The sequence below is a fragment of the Crotalus tigris genome, unplaced genomic scaffold (assembly GCF_016545835.1).
Source record: "Crotalus tigris isolate CLP2741 ecotype Arizona unplaced genomic scaffold, ASM1654583v1 scf7180000017783.2778290, whole genome shotgun sequence".
Lineage (NCBI taxonomy): Eukaryota > Metazoa > Chordata > Lepidosauria > Squamata > Viperidae > Crotalus > Crotalus tigris.
The window spans coordinates 1,824,711-1,850,978 of record NW_024096633.1 but is presented as its reverse complement, the minus strand read 5'-3'; the positions used below and the strand labels follow the sequence as shown (position 1 = coordinate 1,850,978).

The 26,268-nt window shown below is 35.8% G+C and overlaps 1 protein-coding gene and 1 pseudogene across 2 annotated transcripts in view; one reads left to right on the top strand and one right to left on the bottom strand.

Moving 5' to 3' along the window:
• LOC120307462 (maltase-glucoamylase, intestinal-like) overlaps positions 1-26,268 on the top strand; it is a 139,218-nt gene that overhangs the window by 49,919 nt on the left and 63,031 nt on the right. Inside the window, exons 1-5 of one of the 2 annotated variants that reach the window (XM_039342279.1) lie at positions 10,526-10,666; positions 12,679-12,796; positions 16,864-16,937; positions 24,667-24,787; positions 25,873-25,982. In XM_039342279.1, coding sequence (XP_039198213.1) covers positions 12,679-12,796; positions 16,864-16,937; positions 24,667-24,787; positions 25,873-25,982 — 423 coding nt within the window. In that variant the 5' untranslated portion in view covers positions 10,526-10,666. Of the gene's footprint in view, positions 1-10,525; positions 10,667-12,678; positions 12,797-16,863; positions 16,938-24,666; positions 24,788-25,872; positions 25,983-26,268 lie in introns of those variants that run through there. The other variant, XM_039342280.1, reaches the window with a different exon arrangement.
• On the bottom strand, positions 3,411-5,350 carry LOC120307457 (annotated as a pseudogene).

Sequence of the window (26,268 nt, the reverse complement as noted above, 5' to 3'; positions counted from 1 at the left end):
TTCACATGATCTTGATTCTATCTCTCTGTTAATGCAGCCTAACACTGTGTTGGCCTTTTTGGCAACTGCAGCACACTGCTGGCTCATATTTAAGTGATTGTCCACTAGGACTCCGAGATCCCTTTCACAGTTACTACTATTGAGCAAGGTACACTCTATACTATACCTGTACATTTGGTTTTTCTTTCCTAAATGTAGAACCTTACTTTTTTCACCATTGAATTTCATTTTGTTAGATAGCACCCAGTGTTCAAGTCTTTCCAGATCCTCCTGTATCCTAAGTCTGTCTTCTGGAGTGTTGGCTATTCCTGCCAGCTTGGTGTCATCTGCAAATTTGATGACTTCCCCATCTATCCCCTCGTCCATATCATTCATGAGGATGTTGAAGAGCACTGGGCCCAGAATAAAGCCCGGGGGCACTCCACTACACACTTCCCTCCATGTAGATGCAGTTCCATTGAGGACCACACGCTGAGTACGACCGGTCAGCCAGCTATGAATCCATCTGGCGGTGATGCTGTCTAACCCACATTTTTCTATCTTATCAAGTAGTAGGTTGTGATCTACTTTATAAAATGCCTTACTGAAGTCCAAGTAAATTATATCCACAGCATTCTTCTGGTCCACTAATTTTGTCACTTGGTCAAAGTATGCAATAAGATTTGTCTAGCATGATCTGTTTTTGACAAATCCATGTTGGCTTTTAGTAATGACTTTGTTTACCTGTAGATGTTAGCTGATTTATTATCTGATTATATTTTCCAGAATCTTCCCAGGTATTGAGGTCAGGCTGAAAGGTCTGTAATTTCCTGGATCCATTTTTTTCCCTTTTTTGAAGATGGGAACTACATCAGCTCTTTTTTAGTCCTCTGGTAGTTCCCCAGTGCTCCAGGATCTTCGAAAAATATAGTTCAGTGGTTCTGAGATCACATCTGCCAGTTCCTTAAGAACCTTGGAGTATAATCCATCTGGTACTCGTGATTTGAACTCGTGTAGACTGGACAGGTGCTCACTTACAATTTTCTTGCCTATCTTAACTTTGTTTCTATTCTGTTTTTTATGGCACTATTTTTGATAGGTTGGTCTGTTTTTTCCCTTTGTGTAAAGACAGATGCGAAAAATGAGTTAAATAGTTCTGCTTTCTCCCTGCTGCTTGTCATCTTCTTGCCTCTTTCACCCACTAATGAACCAATCATTTTCTTCACTTTTTTCTTGTTTTTTACAAGTTGAAAGAAGCATTTTTTGTTATTTTTGACTTTGGTCACAAGCCTTAGTTCATTTTGAGCCTTAGCTTTCTTCACTTCATCTTTGCAGGCTTGGGCTGATATTTTGACTTAGTTATGTGTCCCTCTTTCCAGTTTCTATACTTGTCCTTTTTATCATTCAATTTATCAGAAAGTTCTTTATGTAGCCATGCTGGTTTCTTTTGAGAGCTATTATTTTTCCTCTTTGTTGGTATTATGCTAGGCTTTTATTATCTCACTTTTCAAAAATTCCCAAGCTTCTTGAGTTATTTTCCCCTAGAGGATTCTCATCCATGGAATCCTTCCCAAGCCCTCTCTGATTTTATTGAAATTAGCTCTCTTGAAGTCCAAGACTCTGGTTTGACTGTGTTCTATTGCTTGTGCTTCCATAATGTTGAATTCCAATATCGCATGATCACTTCCTCCCAAGGTTCCTATGGCTTCAACACCTTCTATCATTTCATCTCTATTAGTGAGCATTAGATCCAAAATGGCTAATCCCCTAGTTCCCTTCTCTACTTTTTGGGAGACAAAGTTGTCTGCTAGGTTTGTCAGGAATCTGTTTGATTTTCCACTTAGTGCAGTTTGTCTCCCAGTTGATGTCAGGGTAGTTAAAATCCCCCATTACTATTGTAATGTGCTTCCTACATACCTTAGTTAGCTGACTAGCAAAAAGCTCATCTATTTCCTTTGTTTGGTTGGGTGGCCTATAGTATACACCTATGGCAATGTCATTTCCCCCCTTTTTATATTGACCCAAATGAAACTGATTGTATTAGGAGATGACTTTTGTTGCAATCTAGTTGCAGGGAATGTGGCTTTCTCTTTGGAAAAAAGTTTTCCTGAATGAAGGAGAAATTATTGATTTTTTTAAAAAAAAATAGCAAAAATTAGTATTTGGGCAATGGCTGATTTTCTTGGCATAAGTTCCATGAGCTTTTACTTATATTAGAACTATTGTCATGATCAACTCTTTCTCAATATAAATTACAAATATTTCAAGCTGTGAAATTCAGTGAATATGCTAATAGTTGAGAAATATCCTTCCTACATTTCTCTTGTAAAAAAAACCACAGAATGTAACACAATGAGGGTTTGATTCTTGCTGTACAACCATACAATTTATATATTGTGTAAAAATCAGCATCAATTCAAAACAGGTCCTTTGAAACCCAAGCCCATAATTCAGGTAAGATAATTAGATGATTTTAGGCATATTTAAAGGATATCTAAACAAATATTTGTTAATTGGATGAGGATATTTTGCTGATCTAGGGCATTATAGAAACTTCTGCTTTTCACTTTCTGCAGTATGTAACCTTAGTAAATCTTTGTCCATTTTTAATTGGAGGATTTTCTCAGACTAAAAAGTGAACTTATTATAACTGACCTTTTCTATTAGGCTTTAACATGTATTATTACTCTTAAATTTTGTTTAATGTATTTTGTTAAAGTGGCCTTAGGAGCAAGGTCTCATTAATAGCCTTGCAAAAGTATTTGTTTTGCATTTGGACAAACCTAACACAACTGATCATCTATTTATAAGGAGAAAGGATACAATTAGGAGGTGGGTGGAATTACCTATGTAAATTCTAAGGTAGAAGGTTGAATATTGCTACAAAAAGTAAAAGTGGAAAGGTGAGAATTTACACAGAGGGCTCATAACTGTATTTTTAACTGTGCTGATGGTGATCACATTATTTTACACTGCAGTCTGAATCAATTGTTCATTTTTGTATTGCTTTTTGCTCTTGTATTAGAAAGGATTGATCTTCTGAAAGGCTCTAAGTTTTTCAACTTCCACTTTCTGATTAACAGTTTTCACTTATATATTTGTAGCTCAGGGTTGAAATGCAGGGTCTTGGTGTTCTCTTAGCTTGGTTGTTTTCTTGCAGACATTTCATCACCCAAACTAGGTAACATTATCAGTGCTTGTAAGGAGTGGGTTTGCATCTCATCTTTTATTCTAGTGCAGTGGTTCTCAACCTTTCTAATGCCACGACCCCTTAATACAGTTCCTCACGTTGTGGTGACTCCCAACCATAAAATTATTTTCGTTGCTATTTCATAACTCTAATTTTGCTACTGTTATGAATCGCAATGTAAATATCTGATATGCAGGATGTATTTGCATTGAACATAATTAAAGCAAAGTGATTAATCACAAAAAACAATATGTAATTATATATTGTTAAATATTTATTTTTAATTACAAAAAAATGAAATTTTGTCTTGAAGCATGGTCTAGCATGGGTAACAGTCTTAATATAACAACAGTAAACTACATTGCTATATTTTTCAACAGTATGCGTAAAAAGCCAACATCAGTGCAAGCGTTGAGATTGCTTCTTTTTCACCAGATCAGAAATTCTCAGGGCAGTCTTTGCAAGAGCACAACGAAGATCATCTTCCACAACAAGTCTACTTCTGTATTTAGACTTGATAACCAACAAGCTGGAAAACCCTGTTTCACAAAGATATGTTGTTGGAAATGGAAGAAGAAGGCGCAACACAGTCTCAGACAGAACAGGATATGACTGCAAACATTTGATCCAGAATTTTGTAACTGGCATTGTGGAGAAATCAGTTCTTGCTGCATCACTGTTAATAAGTTCAATGAACTCCTCTTGTGCTGTCTCAGGAATATTTTCAACGTTGACTGTGAATGGGCTTCTGGCAAGTGCAAATGGGGTGTCAGGTAGATTTGGAAAGTATGATGAGATTTCATTTGCAAGCATGTGCAGGTGTTCTTTAACAGAACTTATCATCGTAATCCTGTTGTCTGGTTCAATGTCATGTTCCTCAAAGAAAGCAGATAAGGTAGGCAACATGTACATTTTATTTTCATCCAATTTCTTTTTGCCAAAGCTGCAGTTTCATTTGGAATGATCGGATCTTTTCAAACAAATTGAGGCACGTTGCATTTGGTCCTTGCAGTGATAAATTTAACTCATTCAAGATGACAAAGATGTCAACTAAGTAAGCTATTTTATGCAATTCACTGTTATTGCTGAAAAGAGCTTCAAACTGCAGTCTTGCTTTCTGACTAAAAATGTTTTGAGTTCATCACGAAGCTCAAAAACACGTTTTAAAACTTTTCCTTTCAACAACCATCTCACTTCAGTGTGAAGTAGCAGAGCATTGTTTGGCGCATCCAACTCGTTGCACAGTTGTGAAAACAGTTGTGTGTTTAAACTGCTTGCCTTTACAAAGTTGACAGAATTTATGACACTTTTCATTACTTCTCGTAACTCTTGTGGCAGTGTCTTTGTTTCTAATATTTGCCAATGAATCATACAGTGAGTTCCGATGACTTTTGGTGACTCATTCAGTACCAAACGTTGAAATCCAGATCTACATCCTAGCATAGCTGGAGCACCACAAACCTTTTCCCAAGATATCTTATGCTCTTTTGGAAATGAACCAACTGTGTCAAATACATCATGTGCAGTAGTTGTTGTTTCAAGAGGTTTGCAAAACAGAAACTCATCTTTAAAGCCGCCATCGTTAATATACCTCACATAAACCAGTAACTGGGAACAGTTTGCAACGTCTGTAGATTCATCAAGTTGGATACTAAATATTGGAAGTGGAGCAGATTTAATTTCTTGGATTACCTGATCAAGAATATCAGCAGACATGTTATCTATTCTTCTGTGGACAGTGTCATTGGACAAGGAAACTGCACTCAATTTTGTCACAAATTCATCTCTGATCATAAGTTGAACAATGTCTTTGGCCGCTGGCAACAATAACTCCTCAGCAATGGTGTGAGGTTTCATAGCTCTGGCGATTCTGAGTGCCACCACATATGAAGCTTCAATGGCTGCTACGTTTTGTTTGTGGTACTTGTCACCAGTGTCAAGTCTGGCTTTCTTGAGTCCATCAGCTTTGGTTCTAAAATAGTTGGTATCCTTGCCAGCATAGCTCAGATTTTTGCTCTCAAAATGGCATTTCAGTTTCTTTGGCTTCATCGATTCGGCTGATAGAACTTTGCAACAAATTACACATTGAGATTTTTCAATTCCCGCTGTAAATATTGAGGTAAAACCATATTGTAAGAAATCCTCACTATATTTCCTTTTCCTGATGTTCTTAGGATCCATTGTCATTGAATGGTTTGCTAGTGAAAATATGTAACAATAGCTTCAATAATACAGAACATGATACATGGCATAGTTCAGTCAAAAAGTTCATTAAAGTTTCCTATGATTTACCATTGTCTGTGTTGTTCTATTTACAAACCCAGTGTTTCTCAACCTTGACAATTTTATGGCATGTGGACTTCAACTCTCAGAACTTCACAGCCAGCTATCGCCAACTCCATGGGAGGAGTCTTACTCCTTTGGTGGAAAATCAACTCTACTATCCTGGGAAAGAAACCAGGCTCATGCAATTCAGATTTTTAGCCAGAGATCTGAGACCAAGAAAAACCACACGTCCATATTTAGGTGGCCACATAACTGAGTATTCATCATGATTTGGGAGCCCAAGATGCACCACCCAAGCTCAGGGAGTGTAGGCAGAATCTGCCCATTATGTGCTGAAATACGTTGCACTCAGATTTCATTCTGGGAATGAAATATTAAAAAGGAAAAGAGCAGAAGAAATCAACTTTTATTCCCCATTTCCAAACCCTCTTCCTGGAAGTCATAACATGTAATTAAGCACTTCAACAAAGTAATTACTCCATTATTTGAGTAGGCAATCAATTAAGAAGTTGCACCATGTAAAGAAAGAAAAAAAAATAAACAAAAGAAAAGAAAAGAAAAAGAAAAGGAAAGGGGACAAGAGGACAGGACAGGACAGGACAGGACAAGGAACAAGAGAAAAGGAAAGGAGAGGGGGAGGAGAGGAGAAAAAGAAAAAAGGAAAGAAAAAAGAAAAGAAAGGAGGGGAGAGGGGAGGGGAGGGGAAGGGAGGGAAGGAGAGGAGAGAAAAGAATGGGAGAGGGGACAGGAGGGGGGAGAAAGAGAATAGAAGAAAGAAAAGAAAACTCTGCTTCTTGCGTGGAGCCAGCAATTGTGGAGCAAGATGCCCGTTCGGTGTGGTGGTAGGCAAGCCCAGGCACTCCTGGGTGGCCACGGCAAGCAGCAGCGATGGCGCAGGCCGACCACCGGCTGGGCTACCAGTGGGCCCAGCCCAAGGGATGTAAGCCACCTGCCAGGCCCCACATGTGCCAGTTACCCTCCCAGTGCCCACCGCTGCCCCGCTAGCCTCACCATGGCCACCGCCTGTTCGGTGCAGCGGCAGGCAGGCCCAGGCGCTCCTGGGCGGCCCTCCAATCCCTGACCCTCTTTTATTTACATTTAGTAGTTGCTCAGCAGGGAGGGGTGGAAACTTCCAGAAAGCTCACCTTAGCTGCAGACAACTTGCAGCAACATTTGCTGACTGGAGCTTTTGATGGGTTCAGCAGGGCAGAGACAGCCTAGAATTTATTGGCTTTCGAACACCAATAAAATAGACTCTCTTGAATAGAGTCTATTCTATTGGCTTTCAAAAGCCAATAGAATAAGAGGGAGTAGCACAGCTCATGAAAAAGGGGAAAAAACAAAACAAAACAAAAATGCCGGACTGCGTTTCATAAGGATTCTATGAGGAAAAACTACAGGACTTTGGCAACCCCTGTGAAATGTTTGTTCGACCCCAAAAGGGGTCATGACCCACAGGTTGAGAACCGCTGTTCTAGTGGCTTGCCCTATCAGTGTTGGTGGAAGTGGTTTTGGCTGTTTTTTGATTGGCCTACTTCCTGTAAGCTTGTTTCAGAGTTCCTTGATTGGGGTATTGATTACTTCTTCATTATTAGTCAGATGTTAATATTGGTGCTCATCTGGATTTATTTGCTGATGTGGGGGGGGGGTTGTTTGGGTCTTTTTGTTCCTTTTTTGGCTTGTTGATTGTCTCTTTTCAATGGTATGTAGATGCTGTTTATAATATGTTTTTGTGCCTATTGATGCCCAATTTGCCAGAATGCACAGGCTTCCATGAATTCTCTATTGTTTATGGATTTGGCTTGGTCTAGGATGGTCACAGTTTTCCAGTTGAAACTATGATTAAGTCTGTTGTGAAATTAGGAAGTTTTCATCATGTCTTCTAACTGCTAGTTGATGTTTGTGGATCACTTTACTAGTCTTCTTCTGTTTGCACAATGACTCCTGTTCTTTTCTTCTGAGTTTTTTGGTTTATTTAGGACGCTTTGGAGGACTTTAGTTTGTTTATGTGCTATGATAATTAGCAGACAGAAGACATGATGAAAACTCCTTAATCCCCCCCAGCAATCAACACCTAGATGAGCAGAGATTAATACCAAGATTAAACAATATCCCAATCAAGGAGATGCCAAACAAGCTAACAGAAAAAAGATCAATCGAAGAACCCCCAAGACCACCCCCTACCAGCACTGATAGGGCAAGCCTCCAGAATATAAAAATGAGAGCAAACCCATTCCCTGCCAGCAATGACAATGTTATCTAGTTTGGATAATGAAATGTCTGTAGGAAAACAACCAAGCTCAGAAAGCACCAACAACTCTTCATAACAGTTTTCAGTCAAGCTGTCTAATAATATTCAATCAGTTTCATTAGGAATAACAAAAGGAAACCTTTCTAATTAATCCAAAGTCTTGTACCTGAACTTATGTCTTTCAATTAAGTATAACTCAAATTATAGTAAAGAGGACAACATTCAGAGCTAGTGGAATGTAAGGGATTAAGGCTTTTGGCAGTTTGTCTTGCTGACATCAGATAGGTGTAATAGATTTGTAACTGCATATACCTAAAGATCTGAATTCTAGGTTGAATGCATACTGAGAGCAGCTAATAGGAAAGCTGTGTACATTTCTCCAAAGTCCTGAAAAGCTAAAAATCCAATCTTAAAGTTGCTGGAAAATATCCAAGTGTCCTTAATATTTTGACTGAAGTGGCTTTTCTATATGTAGCATGCTGACAATGCTGTAATTTGTTGCAGATATTATCTACAATGGATTTTTTAAATATATATATTTAAGTATATATATATATATATATATATATATATATATATATATATATATATATATATATATACTTTTTTCAGTAAAAAACATTTGCTTAATATTGGAATCCTCCCTGCCTTTCCTGCTTCCATTTTGTTCTAAAAAAGGTAAAGATAACATTTAAAGGTACAAAAGGACAAAGAAAATGTGTAGATAAAGAAAGGGGAATGAAAATTTGGAAGCCAAAATAAAGCAGCACACAATAATGAAAAGGTAATGTTTGTTCTTTAAAACACAATTAGACACATAAGAGAATAGGCTGAATGCCTGACATGCAGTAAGAGAGGAAATAAATAAATCTGTCCTGGAAAACAACAACACAGTTTGTAAAGTAACATTGGATTTAGATGGATTACCCTGCCTCTAGAGCCATTTTCAGAGGTTTGCTGAAACATTCCCATTGGCAGAAGGGAAGGTGATAAAAATCAGCCAAATGATAGATATAATCACAAGCCTCATCTGTTTTGTACATATCATGCTTGCATATTCCCCACTCCCAATAGACATTGCTGCCCTGTATGATGGGATATTCTTCAAGAGGAATTCCTGACTATAAGGGCTATTAGGGAATGGAACACCTTGTCCCCATCCCCTGAAGTTGTGGGTGCTCCATCACTGAAGTTTTTTAAAGAAAAGACTGGAGACCCTTTTGCCCAGAATGATGTGAAGATTCCTGCCTGGGCAGGAGGTTGAACTAGAAGGTCACTTCCAACCCAATGATTTTACAAATTTTCTCTGTCCTCCAAGAACTCCATCTGAAAAGATGAGCTGACAGACAGAGGAAAACAAGCCATCTTTATTATTGTTAATTCATCACATGGCCAGATGTTCAGACTGGGTTTGGCATTTTTGTCCACTTTCCCAAGGACTTCGGACAGGCAGATGTTGATGTTTGATGACCTTTAAAGGTATCATTGCAAAATGTAACTGTTCCAAGTAAAGCTGCTTTTTGCAATTGACTAATGGTGAATTTGTCAATGCCTATGGTGTTCAAGTGATGCTCAATTGTTTTGAGATTTCACCTAAGTCTCATAGACCTACTACTGTAGATACTATCTTTCTTTGCTTTCTTTTCCCATAGTTGTTCTATTTCTATTTGCAACTAGTGGACCGCAATGGCCATTATCCAGACTTTTTTGTCTTTTATATTGACAGTTATTAAATCTGTGAGTTATGTGGCAGGTGCTTGTCTGCTTGAATTCTAAAGTCCTGGAACATTTTCGCTTACTTTATCATGCCACTGTTTCAAGTCACTCTGTATAATCTTCTTACAGCAGCTTATCAAGTAGTCCACTGTTTCTTCAGCTTCTTGGCAGAGATGGCACTTGCTGTCTGTTACTGTCTTCTCAATTCTGGATTTCTGTGCATTTGTGCTTTAGGCTTGGTCTCATGCAGCCAGAAGTACCCCTCTATCTTCAACTCGCCTAATCTTAGCCACTGCCAGGTCTCTTGTCTGCTTTGCCTATTATTTTATTTTTTATTGTACTGGCCATGTATCTCTTTTCTGTTCTTCCTTTGTTCTTTGTTATAAGCCAATTTGGTTTCACCAGTACTCAGTAAGCCTTCCTGGTATACTAGCTTGAGTGCATCTTGAGACTCAGTTTGGCAAAGGTACCAGGTGAGAAAAAAGGAGACTGGGGGTTCTAGTCATGCCTTAGGCATGAAAACCAACTGGCTGACTTTGCGCTAGACACACTCTCTTGACTCAAGCCACCTCACAAGGTTGTTGCTGTGGAGAAAATAGGAGGAGGAAGGACCATTAGGTATTTCGAAAAATAACAAAGGTAGGATATACATAAAATAAATAATTTGAAGGATTAAAAAAAACCTTAGCCAACAATTCTTATTTACATTTTCTCACTCTAACAGGTACCTATTACTGTTTATACTCCCACTAATCAACAGATGACAATAGCATTGAAAGAAAGGCAGTGATTAAAAAAAAACATTAATACTGTTGCAGGCTACTTTAACTTTGCTTTCTGAACCTTTATAAAATTTTAATGATTTTATACTGAAGTTCATTGCAGAAATGCTGATAACAAAAGCAAAAGTCCAGGAAGAATAAGAAAGTGGATTGATAATGCAACTTGTAGCATGCAAGTAGCAAAAATGATCTACAGGTACTCTGTACTTGTACGTGTTAAATGCTGCATGGCAGACACCTAGGATAAAAAATTATTAATTAACTAGCCATTCCCTATCTGCAACAGTGAGAAGGAACCAAGCAATCTGCCTGTATATGCCTAACTTCAAATGATAGCCTAGTTAAAATATAATATAGTACATTGATAGCAAGTCAGTATATAACAAGAGGCTACAGAGTAAATGATTCCTTTCACAGAACCATCTAGCAGTCTTACGTGGAGGAAAACAAGAGCCTTTAGTGGTATGTATTTTTTAAAAAATCATGTTTGTTCAGTTTCACTAGTGTTCGAAATAGCCAGTGTATACCCCTGTTGGTGTAATTCACATAAAAAGAGAATATTAATGTGATCCTCTTTCATTAGAAACTTTGGTCACCAATAACCATTCTCTATGGAAATAATGTAGATGTAACTTGATGCCACACTATCTTTTCTTCAAAAACTTTTTTAATACTTCATACTTTCAGTATCTCCTCAGCAGTAACCTAGCCTATATAAAATCTTCATGTTTATCAACTATAGGATTTTTAAAAAAATCTTATATTTATGCTCAGAAAATGAAATTCAAGGGAGGAGTGTACTAAATGAATCAAAACTCTGTTTTGTAATTCTTTAGCGAAGAAATGTATGTTGTAATAATGAGAGCAGAAAACCCCTCCATGTGCAAAAGCATTGTGTAACTTTGCTCTCTGTTATCCTAAGACTACTGACTCTGAGTTGCAAAAATGTGTACAGCAGTAGAGACAGACAGAAAATTCTACCACTTTGCTTCCAGCTGGTAGACAATCAAAATTTTGCAGCCCTTAATAATATCCTAACTAGGTACTGAGATGAGTTGTTAAAGAGAAAAAAAAATGGTTACGAAATTAAGGACAAAATAAATTTCAGGAAAGAGAAATGAAAATTATAGGCATGTAGCCTTGAGCCAAGATGAATGAAAGTATTGGGAAAATAAGTGAAGGGATAAAAGGGTGAAATATCCTACTTTGCACAAATGGAAGAGTGACTATAATGTATAAAAATTGGATTTCCTTGCTGTGTTGAAATGCTGTGTTGAAATAAAATATGATTTATGCTACAATTTTGCTCACATTCTTCTGTTCTTAAAGCTCTAGTCACATTCCTTAAAGTAATATATATAGCCAATATATTTATTTCATTGCTGAAACAGGTGAACATTTGGAATGCTTTAAAGACTACTTTAAATAAAGTTGGATAAATTCTCAATAGCAAGCAAAGAAAAAATGTAGCTCGTCTTGCCTTGTTAAGCAAAATCAAGCAAAGCAAAGGATGATCTAATTGATTCCTTATTGATCTAAATGCTTGATATAAATATGAGTGGGTTGTAATGCTAGTTACAGTTAAACATTGATTGTGCCATGTTATTTTTTTTGTATAAGTTTGAGCAGATGGCTGTGGAACTTACCTCTTGGAAAGACTGTCTGTCCTATATGGACATAATTCCTAAGATTACTAAGCAATCCCTATCCTTAAGTACTATATTTCAGCCAAGATGCTAACATTTATTTCTTATAAACCTCAAGCCAAAGGACTGTGATGGCACAGTGGTTAGAATGCAGTATTGCAGACTAATTCTGCTGACCTGCCAATTGCCAGCAGTTTAGCAATTTGATCCTCACCAGCTCAAGGTTGGCTCAGCCTTCCATCCGAGGTTGGTAAAATGAAGACACAGATTGTTGGGGGACATATGATGACTATGTAAACCGTTTAGAGAGAGAATTGTAAAGCATTGTGAAGCAGTACATAAGTCTAAGTGCTATCGCTATTGCTAAAGGGTTTTTTTTTATTGGTAAGTTTTATTCTAGATTCTGGTTAGTTTCTCTTGCCAGTTTCTATGTATGTGTAATGTGTGCATGTACATTCAGTAAGTTTTTCTTCAATGATTGTCAACTGGAAGAAAGGGATTAACAACACAGGGGAAAAAAACCTACACATATAAATGTGATTTTACTTTTACTGAAATAAGAGGTCTACATCTCAACCCTTGAGAGAAGCTTTAGTGATCAAAAATAAACCTTTTAGAATGCTACTTTGAAAAAGGTTATTATAATTTAAAATAAATACTTAAATATTTTTTGTAAGTTTTGTGATAAAGAAGAACACAGGTTTAGTATTGTTGGCTATGTTTTAATTATTTGGATGAAAGGATACATGTTTTGAAAGCAAGTGCATGAGTTGAATTTATAATATAGATTATATATATTAATATCTATTTCTCTCTTTTTCTCTCTAGATGGGAAAGAAGAAATTTACTGGATTAGAAATCTCCCTGATAACTTTCTTCCTTTTGCTACTCATTGTAACCATCACTTTGATTGCACTTCTAGCAACAGGTTATTCTGGTCTTAAAGGTAATAATTCACAATTCCTTGCCTTATAGCCAGAAGAAGGCTTCAATGGATACACAAGATCTTTTTAAATAATACTTAAATATTTCCCACATGATTTTCAGATAGGTGTAGACATCTAATCATGCCTTAGGGTGAGCCTTTGTGTTTCTTCTGCCTTTGATCATTTACCATTTTGAAATATGAAACCTATTGCAATTAGTGTAGGGTAAGTATATTGGGGTTAAAAATTCAAAACAGAACCCATCAAAATTGTCCCCAAGTCCCAGTCTCATCTAGGTATGATGCAATTCCATCCATTTCATGAAGTCGTCCCAAGAGTTAAATGGAGTCCATCAAAAGTGGTCTTGTCCATTCTAAGTCATAAAAAAGAATATTTCCCTATTTGCACCTATCCAAGATACATATATCCCCCAGCTATTCTTTTTTCCCCTGCTATGTTCCCATATGGTTGTCTTACCTGGTCTTCAATCTGTATCTGAGACAGCCTAAAATAGTGTTTTCTTTGTTAAGTAACCAAAAAGCAATGGCAATTTTACCATCAATATAATCTGACACACTTTCTGACCATTTTGCAATGGCGTTACCTAGAGGGTTGGATCAGCTTGGCAGCTATTAACCAATTTAAGCTGACTTTAGGTATCCTATAACCTTCAAGTTCTTGGGTACTGCCTCTGGTCATTATATTCAGAGCAATAGAAGAATCTAGGTACTTCAAAGTAGATTATCTAACAGTAAATATCAGCCAAGCCATTAGTTGATCCTCAACTAAAGAAGGGGATTATGCAGGAAAACAAGGGAATGATTTTCTTTACATCTCCACCTACATATGGTATTCATCAGCTATTATTCAGAGGTCATGTTTTTTTAAACAACAACATAGGTTTATTAGCTTTTTAGAAAAAACAGCCCAAACCATAGTTGATGACAGAAGGACTGAATAGTAAAGCAACGGAGATAGAGCCAGCTCATGCAATTGTCCCACAACTTAGTTGCCAGCTGTTGTACAAGATGCATTTGAATGCAATTTGAATGTCCTTTTGAATGGTCTTGCAGAAGACCATGAACCTGTTATTCCAAAGACTATGGGATTAGCACTCCTCTGGAACAGCAATGAATCCATGTTCAGAATCACTCCAAACAGAGGCTGATAAACCAAAAGTTGTCCCCTGCAACTGCATACAGTATATCATCAGGTATATTTGCTCTGATAGTTATTTGGTCTGATCCTACTTAGGTGCACATATCTGATAGGTAAAGTCTTTCTTCTTCATCTGTTGCTTTTCCAAACTTGGTTTCTAGACTGGGTGCGGAGGTAGGTAATAGGTGGAAGGAGTTTTAAAAACTGGTTAAACCTGTCAGTCCAGTCATCCATCAAACCATTGACATTATAGCAGTGCTGTATTGATGGATCTGTTTCCCAACAACTGATGACAGTGAAAATGGAAGGGTAGGAGGGGCAGTCTTCCCTGCATAAGAAATGAGGACATCTTTGACAGCTAGCCAGAATAGAAACCACATTAACTGGAGATAAGCCCTTAGATGCAGTTTAGTTGTTAATGCGCTTGTATAAAACTTTTTTTTTTTTTAAAAAAAAGGAGGGCAGGGCATTTGCCAAAAGGAATGTAATGCTTAGTTACTATTTACATGTTTATTCTTATAATTTTCTTAATAGTATAGAATATATAAAGTTATATTTGTGTAAGTAACCAAAGGAACCATTGAGAGTTAAACAATATATCCGAAGCTCTCAGAAAGTTGAAATAAATAATTCAGTTATTGCTTCTTCATTGGTACATATAAAGAGTGTCACATAGAGATAAAAAGGATAAATCAACAGTGTGCATCCATTGGGCATAGGGAATCATTTAAAATAAAAGAATAACACCAAGTAATAGACAGTCATTGTGGCAATTTTTGTATGAGTTAAATATTAGCTCTATATTTGTAATTTTACTGTGATAACATTTAAAAGGCTTGCATCTCATTTAGTTATTACATCATTCTTTCCTAGCCACATACATATGTATATACATATAATGAACTATATATAACATTGAATGTGTGTGTGTGTGTGTATACGGTGTATATATATATATATATATATATATATATATATATATATATATATATACATACACACACACACACACACACACATCCTCACAAACACACATTCATATATATGATGACAAACTCACAAATTTTATAAATGCTTATGATTAATTATTTTGCAAAAACTGGTAAACTGGTTCACTGCATGTTTTAGACAAATTGCTTAAATGCAAGTCATTTGTTTCAACTATGCAGTGAAACAGTTGCTAGTCTCTGCAAAAGTAATGTATCATGGTAGAATAAACAGATTATGATAAAATGCTCCCTAGATAAAAGTACATACAAAATACTCTGGGACAGAACCAAGTTATTTATTTGTATAATTGCTTTAAAATGGGTAATCAAATTATGCGGACATGTGCTTATACTAACAGAATATGTAATCTTCAGAATAACATTATTGCATTTTATTGAGCAGAAAAAAAGAAAGCTATATTAAACACTACTAACATTAATTTATATTATATCATTTATTTATATCATTTATTTAAACTATTTATTTCCAAAAAATGCAATCAATAAAACAATATATTAACTCACATTTTCTGTGCAATGTATATTATGTAATTGAAAATAGCCTATAAGTGTAAGAAGTAGAATGTTTTAAATATAGGTATGATACAGTTTTCAATAGAGTGAGGTTATTTATTTATTTATTGTAATGGTACTGGGGTCAAAGGCTGACTTAATGACAGGCTGTAGGAGTAGTTGAAAACTTGTTTCATGTAGTAATTAAAGGCACCAAATAGAAACCAGAAATCTGTGAATTCTACTCCTGCCTTAGATACAAAACTGGGTGACTTTGGGCCTGTAACTCTCAGCCCTAGAAAGAAAGCAATGGCCAGCCACTTCTGAAATCTTGCCAAGAGAACTTTGAGCACCAAACCAGCTAGTCACTGGGAGTTAATACTGACTGGAAGGCCAAATGAAAAAGTAGCTTGTATTTGTATGTTGGTATGGGCTCAGGAGTTATTGAGGCCAGAGAGAATGTTGGAGTTGCAAGTGGCAGAAATTGAACTGAGAGTTGAACATTGACTGGAATGGGAAGAATGCCTTTTTGGACTATGTGTGTCCAGCTGCATGTAGTATTACACTGCAGATGGTCAACTGTTAAAGACTATTGTAATAGGTTGTTCTCACTAGTGGAATTAAATATGGTTCTTGTCAGGATGGACATGGTGTTTTATATATGATCAGGTTCATTTTTCATCAGAAGAAAAAATGGCCCGTGGCTGCTTTCCCTTTGGTATGTTGGAGCCACTTGCACCCAGATGAAGTTGCCCCAACCCTGTTGGCCTTTTGTAGACTATGAAGATCTGGCTTTTCTCTGGAGCATCAGGTCAGGGTGGTGATTGGAATGGCTTTAATACTGAACGATTCTGGGCTGGGTCTTTTGGAGAGCTGATTTTGTTTTAAAGGTACATAAGCTGCTCAGAGTTGAAATTTGAGAGTTGGATTGCTATCTTAATGGAAATAAATAAGCAAATAAGCTCTAGCAACATTTAGTCTGCAATCTGGAAATAATTTAAGTATCAGTCACTCACTATATTGGCTTAATTCAGACTTAGTTGTTAGTAATTCAGATATTCTGCAGAATAAGGCATGGGGATTCATAGATAGAAAAGAAAGTAACATCAACCTATTTGATTCTCTTCTAGAAATTAAATGTATTTTTTGTCTGATATCTGTATATATTGATATATGGATGCTCTCTGAATGTATTACCACAATTCTAGTAAGGATCTGAATATCACAGTCAAAGTAGGGTTTGTTTTTGACATTGCCTGAATTCTGTTGAAATGAATAATTGAAATGAACAATATTTTTACCACAGCATAGTGAGGATTGTTAACTAAGGAAATTCTTGATTGTTGCATTTGCATTGCCTATTTATTTCTATTATGTTGATGTTATTATTATTCTCTGGCTGATATAATAAATTGGTTTATTTCTAGCCTTTTCACCTACTTGTCCAGTTATACATCTTCCTGAAAGAATAGATTGCATCTCAGATCAAGTGGCAACAAAGGTAAGAAGTGCATACAAATGAAATAATAACAATAACTTAATGGTTAAGAATTATTAAATTATTAAATTTCCACCAATTTTAAACTGAGTACGGGTACTCCTCAATTTACAACAGTTCATTTAGTGACCATTCAAAGTTACAATAGAACTGAAAAAAGTCATTTATGACCATTTTTTCACCCTTATGACTGTTGCAGCATCCCCATGGTCATGTGATCAAAATTCAGATGCTTGGCAACTTACATTTATGATAGTTGCAGCATCCCAGGGTCATTGTGATCACCTTTTACAACCTTCTGACAAGCAAAGTCAATGGGAAAGCCAGATTCACTTAACAACGATATGATTAACTGAACAACTGCAGTGATGCACTAAACAACTATGGCAAGAAAGGTCGCAAAACCCAACAACTGTCTCACTTAGCAAAACAAAATTGGGATCAATTATGGTCGTAAGTCGAGGACTACCTGTATAACTGTAGATTACCTTCAAATAATAATAGAACAGCAAAATAGAAGAGAAAGAGATGGAGAAAATCAGAAAATAGAAAGGCCTGCAAACAGAAGTCAAATGACTATGCTAAAAGAAACCACAGGTAGTACCAATAGTAGTAGGTGCCTTGGGTGCAATCCCAAAACATCTGAAGCACCATTTGAACACCATCATGATTGACCAAAAAAAAAAAAATCCATCAATTACAAAAGGCAATTTTATTTGAATCTGTATTGATACTTTAATACCATCCAAGAACAATATCTGCTTAAGCCAGGTCCTTGGGAAGAATTCAATAGCTGTATAAAAATGCCAAACTTCTGGCTAATCAGAGCTTCTTTTTATTTATTTATTTATTTATTTATTTATTTATTTATTTATTTATTTATTTATGAGACTTATATACCTCTTTAAGTGCAAGCACTCTCTAAGCGGTGTACACCAGTAAGCAATGTATATATATATTTACATTGCCCCCAACAATCTGGGTCCTCATTTTACCTACCCCGGAAGGATGGAAGGCTGAGTCAACCTTGAGCCGGTGAGATTTGAACTGCTGACCTGCTGAACACAGTCAGCTAAAGTGGCCTGCAGTACTGCACTCTAACTGCTGCGCCACCTCAGCTCATGTAGACAAGAGTTTTTAGACAAGAGTTGCTGAAAATATAAATTTAGAAGTTTGGGGTGATATTTTTTATAAAAGAAAATTTGCTCCCTTTCCTCCCCTTCCTCCTATGTAAAGCAATCCTAAGAAAATACTGTAGTTTGCAAGGGTACAAAGTGGTTAAGAAAGGGGGAAAAAATCCATGACTAATCTAGAGATAAATTTGTGCTATTGTTCAAGTCAGAGTAAAAGTTTTATGTGTATATTGTTCATTGGTATCATTTTGGTTAATGAAAAATATTTATTTTCCACACTGGTGAAGATTACCTGTTTAAAGGGAATATTTGCAAAGGGTTGGAACGGTCAATAGAATTGATCATGCTTATTGAAAAAAGCTTGGCAGCCCTACTTATTTCTTTATGCATGCATGCAATCACTTCTAAAGGCTCAGGAAGGTTTACAAATGTCATGTTGTTTAAACCATAGCATGTGTCATGATTTAGTAAGCTAACAGACTGAGTTATTTGTTGGCACTCAAGTAGAGCATTCATGTAGCTTTTTGTGCCTTCACCAATATGCCTCCCCATTCTTCCCAAGTTAATAAGCTTATGCAGAGGAGTCTGAAATGCTGTAGGAGAATTTTAAGAAAAAATAGAAGAAAACAGAAAAAAATGTGTGGCAACAGAGGGAAAGAGGTAGCAGGAAAGAAAAGTTGAAGAAGAAATCATTGTCATTGCCAGTATAGTCAACATTTTGTAGGTGGAAAAAGTTGGAATTGCTATTTTATGGGTCACCACAAAAATGCTTTAGGATTGCATGGAGAGGAATGGTGTTTGGGTAAACTCCAACAATTATCAGAGATGGGGAAGCCAATTATACACAATTTTCTTCATGAATACCCTGATTTAGTTTAATAAAGACTAAACACAAATGAAGACAAATATATGTGTCCCAGGATAATGTTGCAAGATCCAATCTAGGTCAGTTACCAGGACCAGAGATTTAGTCTTTTGAGCTTTTGGACTCATGCTGGACCCCATCCTCAGAAAACTTCTCTCTACCAGAATATGTGTTTTGGGCTATTCTATGCTTTGTATTTATGTGGTGCCTTCCTTATGTGGTTGACTGATGTGTTGATGGCAGAAGATTGGCTGTTGTTTCCTTATGCTATTGTTTCCTGTGCTTCCAAATCCTTGGCACTTAAGTACTTGATAAGCTGGTGGTAAATCAGCACTCCTGTTGACCAACAAAAGGCTTGTTTCTCAGGCTTCAATCATTTCCTTAGCTATCTCTGTATCTACACTGCCAACAATCTGCAAAATTGAATGTACGACTTTGTTCATTGCAGTCTGAGACTACCAATTAGTTTGTGTCTCCTTGTTTGACTGCTCAGACTTTGAACACAATTTTTTTACCTATTATTATATGCTACTTATTAAATAGACAGAAAGGAATCTTCCTCTACGTAGCTGTAAAAGAAATTATTTACTTTTTCAGTAAACCATCACTAAGGTTAACAGCAGCTTGTCAGCTCTTGATCATGCAAGTTTATTTAAGCAAAAGTTTCAGAATCCTTCATGGCCTTTAATACACTGGAAGAACCTGTGGTGGAGGAAATTAGTTTATCATGATATTGAAATGCAGCCAGTGATACAGAACTTTGGATCAATAGACTGCATGACAAAAATCTTATTTTGAAAGTCATTACTTTATTTTCATTAAAAACAAGTTGTTTCATTAAAAGAAGTCAAGGACATAAGTTTAACTCTCATGTCAGCTTCAGCACTATATAATTTAATACTTATACATAAATACCTGAATAGAATAGTTTTCACATACCAGGAAATAACCAGCTTGTATAGTTTAAGCCAACTAGAAAGCCATTGAGTTCACTAAGCTAGAGTAGTCTTGTTCAGTAATGATATTCTCGCAGAAGGTGCCTGTAAGGAATAGATGATAATACATGCTGTTGGTTTTTAGAAGGTTCCCTATATATTCAAAGTTGTCTTTTTTAATCCTGTAATTATTAGAAGAGGAAAAGCTTTTTTCCATATGTAAAAGATGAATCTAGTAGGCAGAAACCAACAGTGCATAGTCCACATGGAAATATTGTATTTAAAAGCACCTGCCAATCTTAACACAGAGAAACAGCCCAATGACTGTTGATTCAAGAGGATAGGAGAGTAGGTTAAGAGGATTCTGGGGTTCTCAGAACACAAAGAGTACATTTGTCTGTTTGTCCATCCATCTATTAATTCTCTCTCTCTTTTATCACCTATCTATCTATCTATCTATCTATCTATCTATCTATCTATCTATCATCTATCTGTCTATCATCTATCTAATATCTGATATCAAGCAACTTGCAATATTGACCAGTGGAAATTTTATTGTTGCCAGGATTTAATTTCTGTAGAGGAAATATTTATAGCTGTTTCTGGCCTCAGCCTATGGTTCCAGTGATGGTAGGAGCATTTGCGGCTGTGACTCCTAAGCTGGGACAATGGTTCCAACAGATCTGAGGGACAATATCAGAGCTCTCTGTCCAGAAGAGTGCAATGCTAGGAACAGTTAAGATACTGTGCGGAAATCTCAAACTCCCAGGCCTGAGATTGGGAAAGACACATTCCACCCATAGATTGAAAAGATAACTTTTTTATAAGAGTGATGACAGTTATTATTTAATGTGGTAATTTGGAACACCAAAAGATTTGTTCATCAAAATGTTAGCACCTGTTTTTCCCCCATGAAGTGGCCTTCCCTTCTGAAAATGAAATACTTTTCATAACCACTTCCTACACACTTTTTTTTTGAAAAATTGGGTAGCGTATGTATATGTATGGGGGGAGGGAGACCATTTGCTGCTTAGGCAACTAGCTTGATACTCTGATTCAGTCAAATGTGTCAAAAGGGAATGGGGAAGTGTATTCTGTTGCTAATTTGATTGTGTATAATAGTCCACGTTTAGTTACGCCTAACTGCATGTGATTCCTCTTAGACTATATTTGATAATGAAACTTGAAGTAGAGAATACTAAACTAGTAAATCCTTATAACTTTTTTTTATGCTTTTCAAGAGAAGACATGGGAAAACTTTCCTTGTTAATCAGAGGTTCACATTACTAATTCAGAATTGTGATCCTGCAGTGTTATTTTGTTAGCTAAAGGAATCAAGTGATGGGGATTGGGATTGTTCAAGGTAAAACATTATTTCTTTAAAAACAAAACAAAAATAAGCAATCACAAAGTCTATATAGAGCAGGGGCCTCCAAATTTGGCAACTTAAAGACTTGCAGCCTTCAATGCCTAGAATTCCTCAGCCAGACAATTTTAACAAGCATCAAAAAGCTAAATAGGGTTAGGCCCTATTAGGACCTGGATGGGAGACCAACAGGACCAATATACAGAAGGGCAGTCTGGAAAATAAAAAAATATCCTGCAAAAAGTAAAAGATAAAGCCCTGTAACCCCAAAAAATTGAATGGACAATGTAGTGGGAACAGTTGAATTCAATTTTAAAATGTAGGTTCTTTTTTTCTTTCTTTTAAGAGGAAATTATGGGAGCACCAGCAATATACAGGTTATTTTTTTACAGTTTTTTTCCCCTTAAATCCCATTAAATAAAAAATAAAACAAAACTTTTCCTAAAATTAGAAATAGCATAATTTAATAAATATGTGCATGTTAACTGAGGAACATATTAGAATTAATAAGCATATTTACAATTCAGAGAGTACTTTTGAAGTTAGTCATGGAAAAGTTAATGTCATGTATTTAATAAAGCTACACAAGAATTTAGCTCCAAAATATGTTTTCCTTCTAATCTGTAATTCTTTTGTGATAAGAGATCAACTTTTCAGTTAAGAAACATTTACATTAGTGATTAAGAACTTTTATTTAAATTAATTGTTTGTAATGTCATATAAGAGGAATCACGTAGATTCTGGGATAACATCCAAATGATGGCTGGTACTTGATTCTTGATTAATACAAAACTCTCTTTAAAGACCAGTTATGAAAAAAGAGATTAGTGAATCAAAGGAATGAGTGAAGACTTCATCTTTGAATGTATTGCCAAATGCATTTTAGCAAAAACTTTTGCAGTCAATAATTTGTGTATGTGTGTGTGTGTGTGTGTGTGTGTGTGTGTGTGTGTGTGTATCATTCTTGTGTGGGAAGGCTGAATACATAAATATATACAAATGTAAATGCTTGTGGGATAACTGGCTCCTGTAACTTAGAAAACCGAGATAATATTTTTTAAAATACCATCAATGTCTTTCTATTTCTGCTTAGTGATGAATGGAACCAGCCGAATTTGCTTCAGAATTAATCCAGACCCAAAGTAATTCCTTAAATGTATGAAGAATGCTAAGTATGAAAGATGTTGTTCTGATATAATGGAAAAATGATATAGCATTCTGAGCTTCTTTCTCTTCTAAAATACTTAATAACTAATATGTTACTAATTAGTTGGAAGATCCTTTTTATTTCCCATAAAAAGTCTCTATGCTGCTTATGAAATTAATCATTTCAAGTACAGGTTTAAATTAATATTTCTTCTTTATTTCCCCAGCAAATTTAACATTTGAGTATAGATTCAAAAAATGCTGGAAAAAAGAGGTGTTACTGAGGAGGGAATATATGCAACTGTGGCCTTTCTTCTTAATTTGTCAGTCCTTTGGGATTTGAGAGAGTTAAAGTAGGAAATGGGTATTTAATACTTATTTCCAGAAAAATCTGAACGAATAATTCTTGAAAAAGTCAGATACTATCTATCTGCTTACTCAAATTTCCCTCTATAAATCAAAGATTTATTTGGCATAGTGCATTGGCTTGGCATTCCTGAAAGATAGGTTTTGCAACATTCTGACATTGGACTAGGAGGCAGTGAAATAAAGCTTTTGAGACATGTAAAGTTGTACTTGCCATCATATAAGGACTGTTATCTATTTATACAACCTCTTCCAGCAAACATTAGAAGATGCATGGCTCACTGTGATCAGTAAATGCACACAAGTCATCAATAACATTGCACAGTTCTACATGAGAACTAAAGTATATGTTTATAGTAAATATAAGCCTCAGGTGAGATGGGCATCAAACAAATTTAATAAATAAATAAAAATAAAGTTCTAATTCCATAGTATAAAAAAATAATACAAAAGAAAAGACAGAGGGAAAAAACAATGAATTAACTAAATACAGAACGAACAAAAATAATTACAGAAAGCAAAAATAACTCTCAGATAAAATCCAAGTTAGCTGCCCACACTCAGCCAGCTGGGACTTGAAGTTCATTGAAATGCAACAATCTATTTATGGAATTGCATCAAAGGGGAGACTGCCTATACTTGGTGGTGAGGGGAGAGAGTACTCTGTAATTCTCATCTAGTTCCTATGATAAAGATTTCTGATAAGAGTAAAGAACCATTCAAGAAGACTCAGTTTTTTGCCATTTAATATCAAAAGCCAATTTAAACTCTGCAGAGGGATTCTTTGTTCACGTAGTACATCTTTCAGTCAGATGGTATAAAATCAGGTCTTCTCTGTCTGTTCATCTGCAATGATTTCCTCATTATCCATCCAGTCCTTGAATTTATCATAAAGGTGCTTTCTACATAGCTTTCCCAATAGGCTTAGGAAACTAATGGAATAATAGTTAATTAGATCAAATGTGAGCCCTTTCTTGTGAACAGGAACAATTACAATCATATCAGTCTTCTGAAAACTATCCAGAGGAGTTAGTAAATGTGAAGAAGGCAGCCAGAATTGGAATCCACTAGTCAGCATTATTCTTTATAATTTCTGCAGGACTACAATTTTCAGCCAACGGCTTTGCTGCTTTTCAGCTGGCCTGTCAGCCTTTCACCTTCTGAATTGTAATTGGAAAACATCTTGGTGGTGAATTTCCAAGTCATGACTCTGTTTGGACTAGCTATTGGGATTAATATCCATTGCTGTGACGTGTGGTGAAGATATTACTTAAGCTGCATCATTGAAATAGTTTGTGTAGTTGTACATTTCTCACACCCCAAAATGATATCCCCATTGTATGAAAGGAATAGGATCTATTCCTGTTTTGGTCCAGTTATTGGAAGAAAGTGAATTTCCATATTTCCTTTTACTAAAGGTTTGTCAGGCTTTTGGCAGCTGACTGAACTGAATGTATTTTTTTCCCCAGTTCTCAGAGTTCCCTTTAAAAGGTGTATTAAGTTTGGAAGAGTAGCAGCACACATTTTCCAGCAAGTGAATTAATTTTAAATTTAGAATTAATCCCAAAGTATATTAAGAAAGAGACTTTACTAGTCATTTTTCCACACCCTAAGTAGGAAAGGAAGTTCTTTTTACTGATAACAGATAGGTTAGCTACTATTGCTAATGTAACAGTTGAATGTTTGTAAGTCTGAAAACCAACTCTTACTGGTAATTTGGACCACCTATAAGTACAAATGTATTTGCAAAATAAATCAAATATATGAAAACTATAAATCCACTTAAAAAGTCAGTGATAGTTGATTTCAAACTGTGCAGCTTGCTTGTCATTAATGATTACACACATGCTATTGTCCAAAAATTAATATGGAGTTTATTTTGATGGTCACTTCTGATTTCCTTTTATTGCTGATGATACAGGATCTGTGTGTACTCCGTGGCTGTTGCTGGGATCCTCAGAATGAAACACATGTACCTTGGTGCTACTTTTCAAAAAACCATGGGTACCAAGTTCAAGGAAGCATATCAGATACAAATTCAGGTAAGCAAAAGAAACCTAATTTCCAGACTGATTAAATATTTATAGGCATAAAACATGCCCAGATCATGAAAATAAGGCAATGAATATAAAATGTAATATAAAAATATTTTCAGCATATGGGTAAACTTAATGCTTAATCTCTTTCTTACTATTAATCTTAAAATTGGATAGATCAAGTATCTTTTTCATGTCTGCACCAATTAATATGGGAAAGAGAAACAGCCTCTCCTAAATTTTTAAACTTTCTGAGTTAGGAGGCTAAGTTAGCATGTTTGTTAAAAACCTTTTGCTAGTTAATAAGAAGTTGGGGTTTGTAGTTATTTTAGCTAGGAGGTAGAGTTAAAATTGAGGATTTGTTTTCTATATTTTTGTCATTTCTAAATATAAAATGAATAGATATAAAAAATAAATTATTTTTCCAGTATTTTGTTATGCATTGTTTGTTTACTATGACTACCATAAATAAATAAATAAAACTAATTGTTAATTGAGCACCATAAAAATGGGATATTAATGATTCACATGGATCTGAGAACCCACAAGTTGTAACAGAACTAGGAAAGTATCTGAGAATGTTTCCAGGACTTAAGATGATCTTCCTTTTGCTTCATGTACAGATCCAGTGTTTTTTAGAACCTTACAAATTAAGCAATTTTTTTTTTGAAACCTGGTCCATTAGCAAACAGAAGTCAATGCAGTTCGTTTAATCCTTGTAAATTTATCAATGACTAAATGCAATGCATAAAATTCCTATAGCTTTTTTCAGGAGCAGCAGCTTCCATGCAATGGAGAAAGGCAGTATAGGTTCAAAGCCTGTTTTGCTCTATAATTCATTGTCTGATTCAACTTCCTTTATTTGATTGTTACGTAAAAAAAAAAAGAAGCTGGTTTGAAAAATGCTTCAGATATGTTGAATGCAGATTTAATCTAAGGGCCAAAGTGGACAGAACAGTTTATCAGTAAACTGCATGCCCTACTCTTTTACTTTCCTTTGTCCTGGAAGAGGAGTACTTAGTAGACCACAGATTACTACTGTTATTGTCAATACTGGAAGTAACAGCCTTTCTTCCTTCCCTCCCTTCTAGGATTTGAAGCTACTCTAGTAAGACTACCTTCTCCGTCCCTGTTTGGAAGTGATATTGAAAAGGTTCACCTCATCACGGAATACCAAACAGCACACCGATTTCATTTTAAGGTTAGAATGTTTTTTTTAAATGAAATATGTTCAACCAGAAAATCATGGAATGTGAGTGGTAGCAACTAAACCTATTAGGTGTCAATGCTGCAAATACTGTATATTCTTGCTTTGACAATATGCAAAACTGTCTGGCATTTATTGGGTTAATACTTAGCTTAGACTGAGCGGGGAAAAAGCCCGGGAAAGAAAGAGGAAGTAAACATTTGACCTTCTCACTAATTGGATAATGTGACCTGTGACTGCATGAGAAGGGAGGGGTTGAGCAAGGAAAGCTTGATGCCAG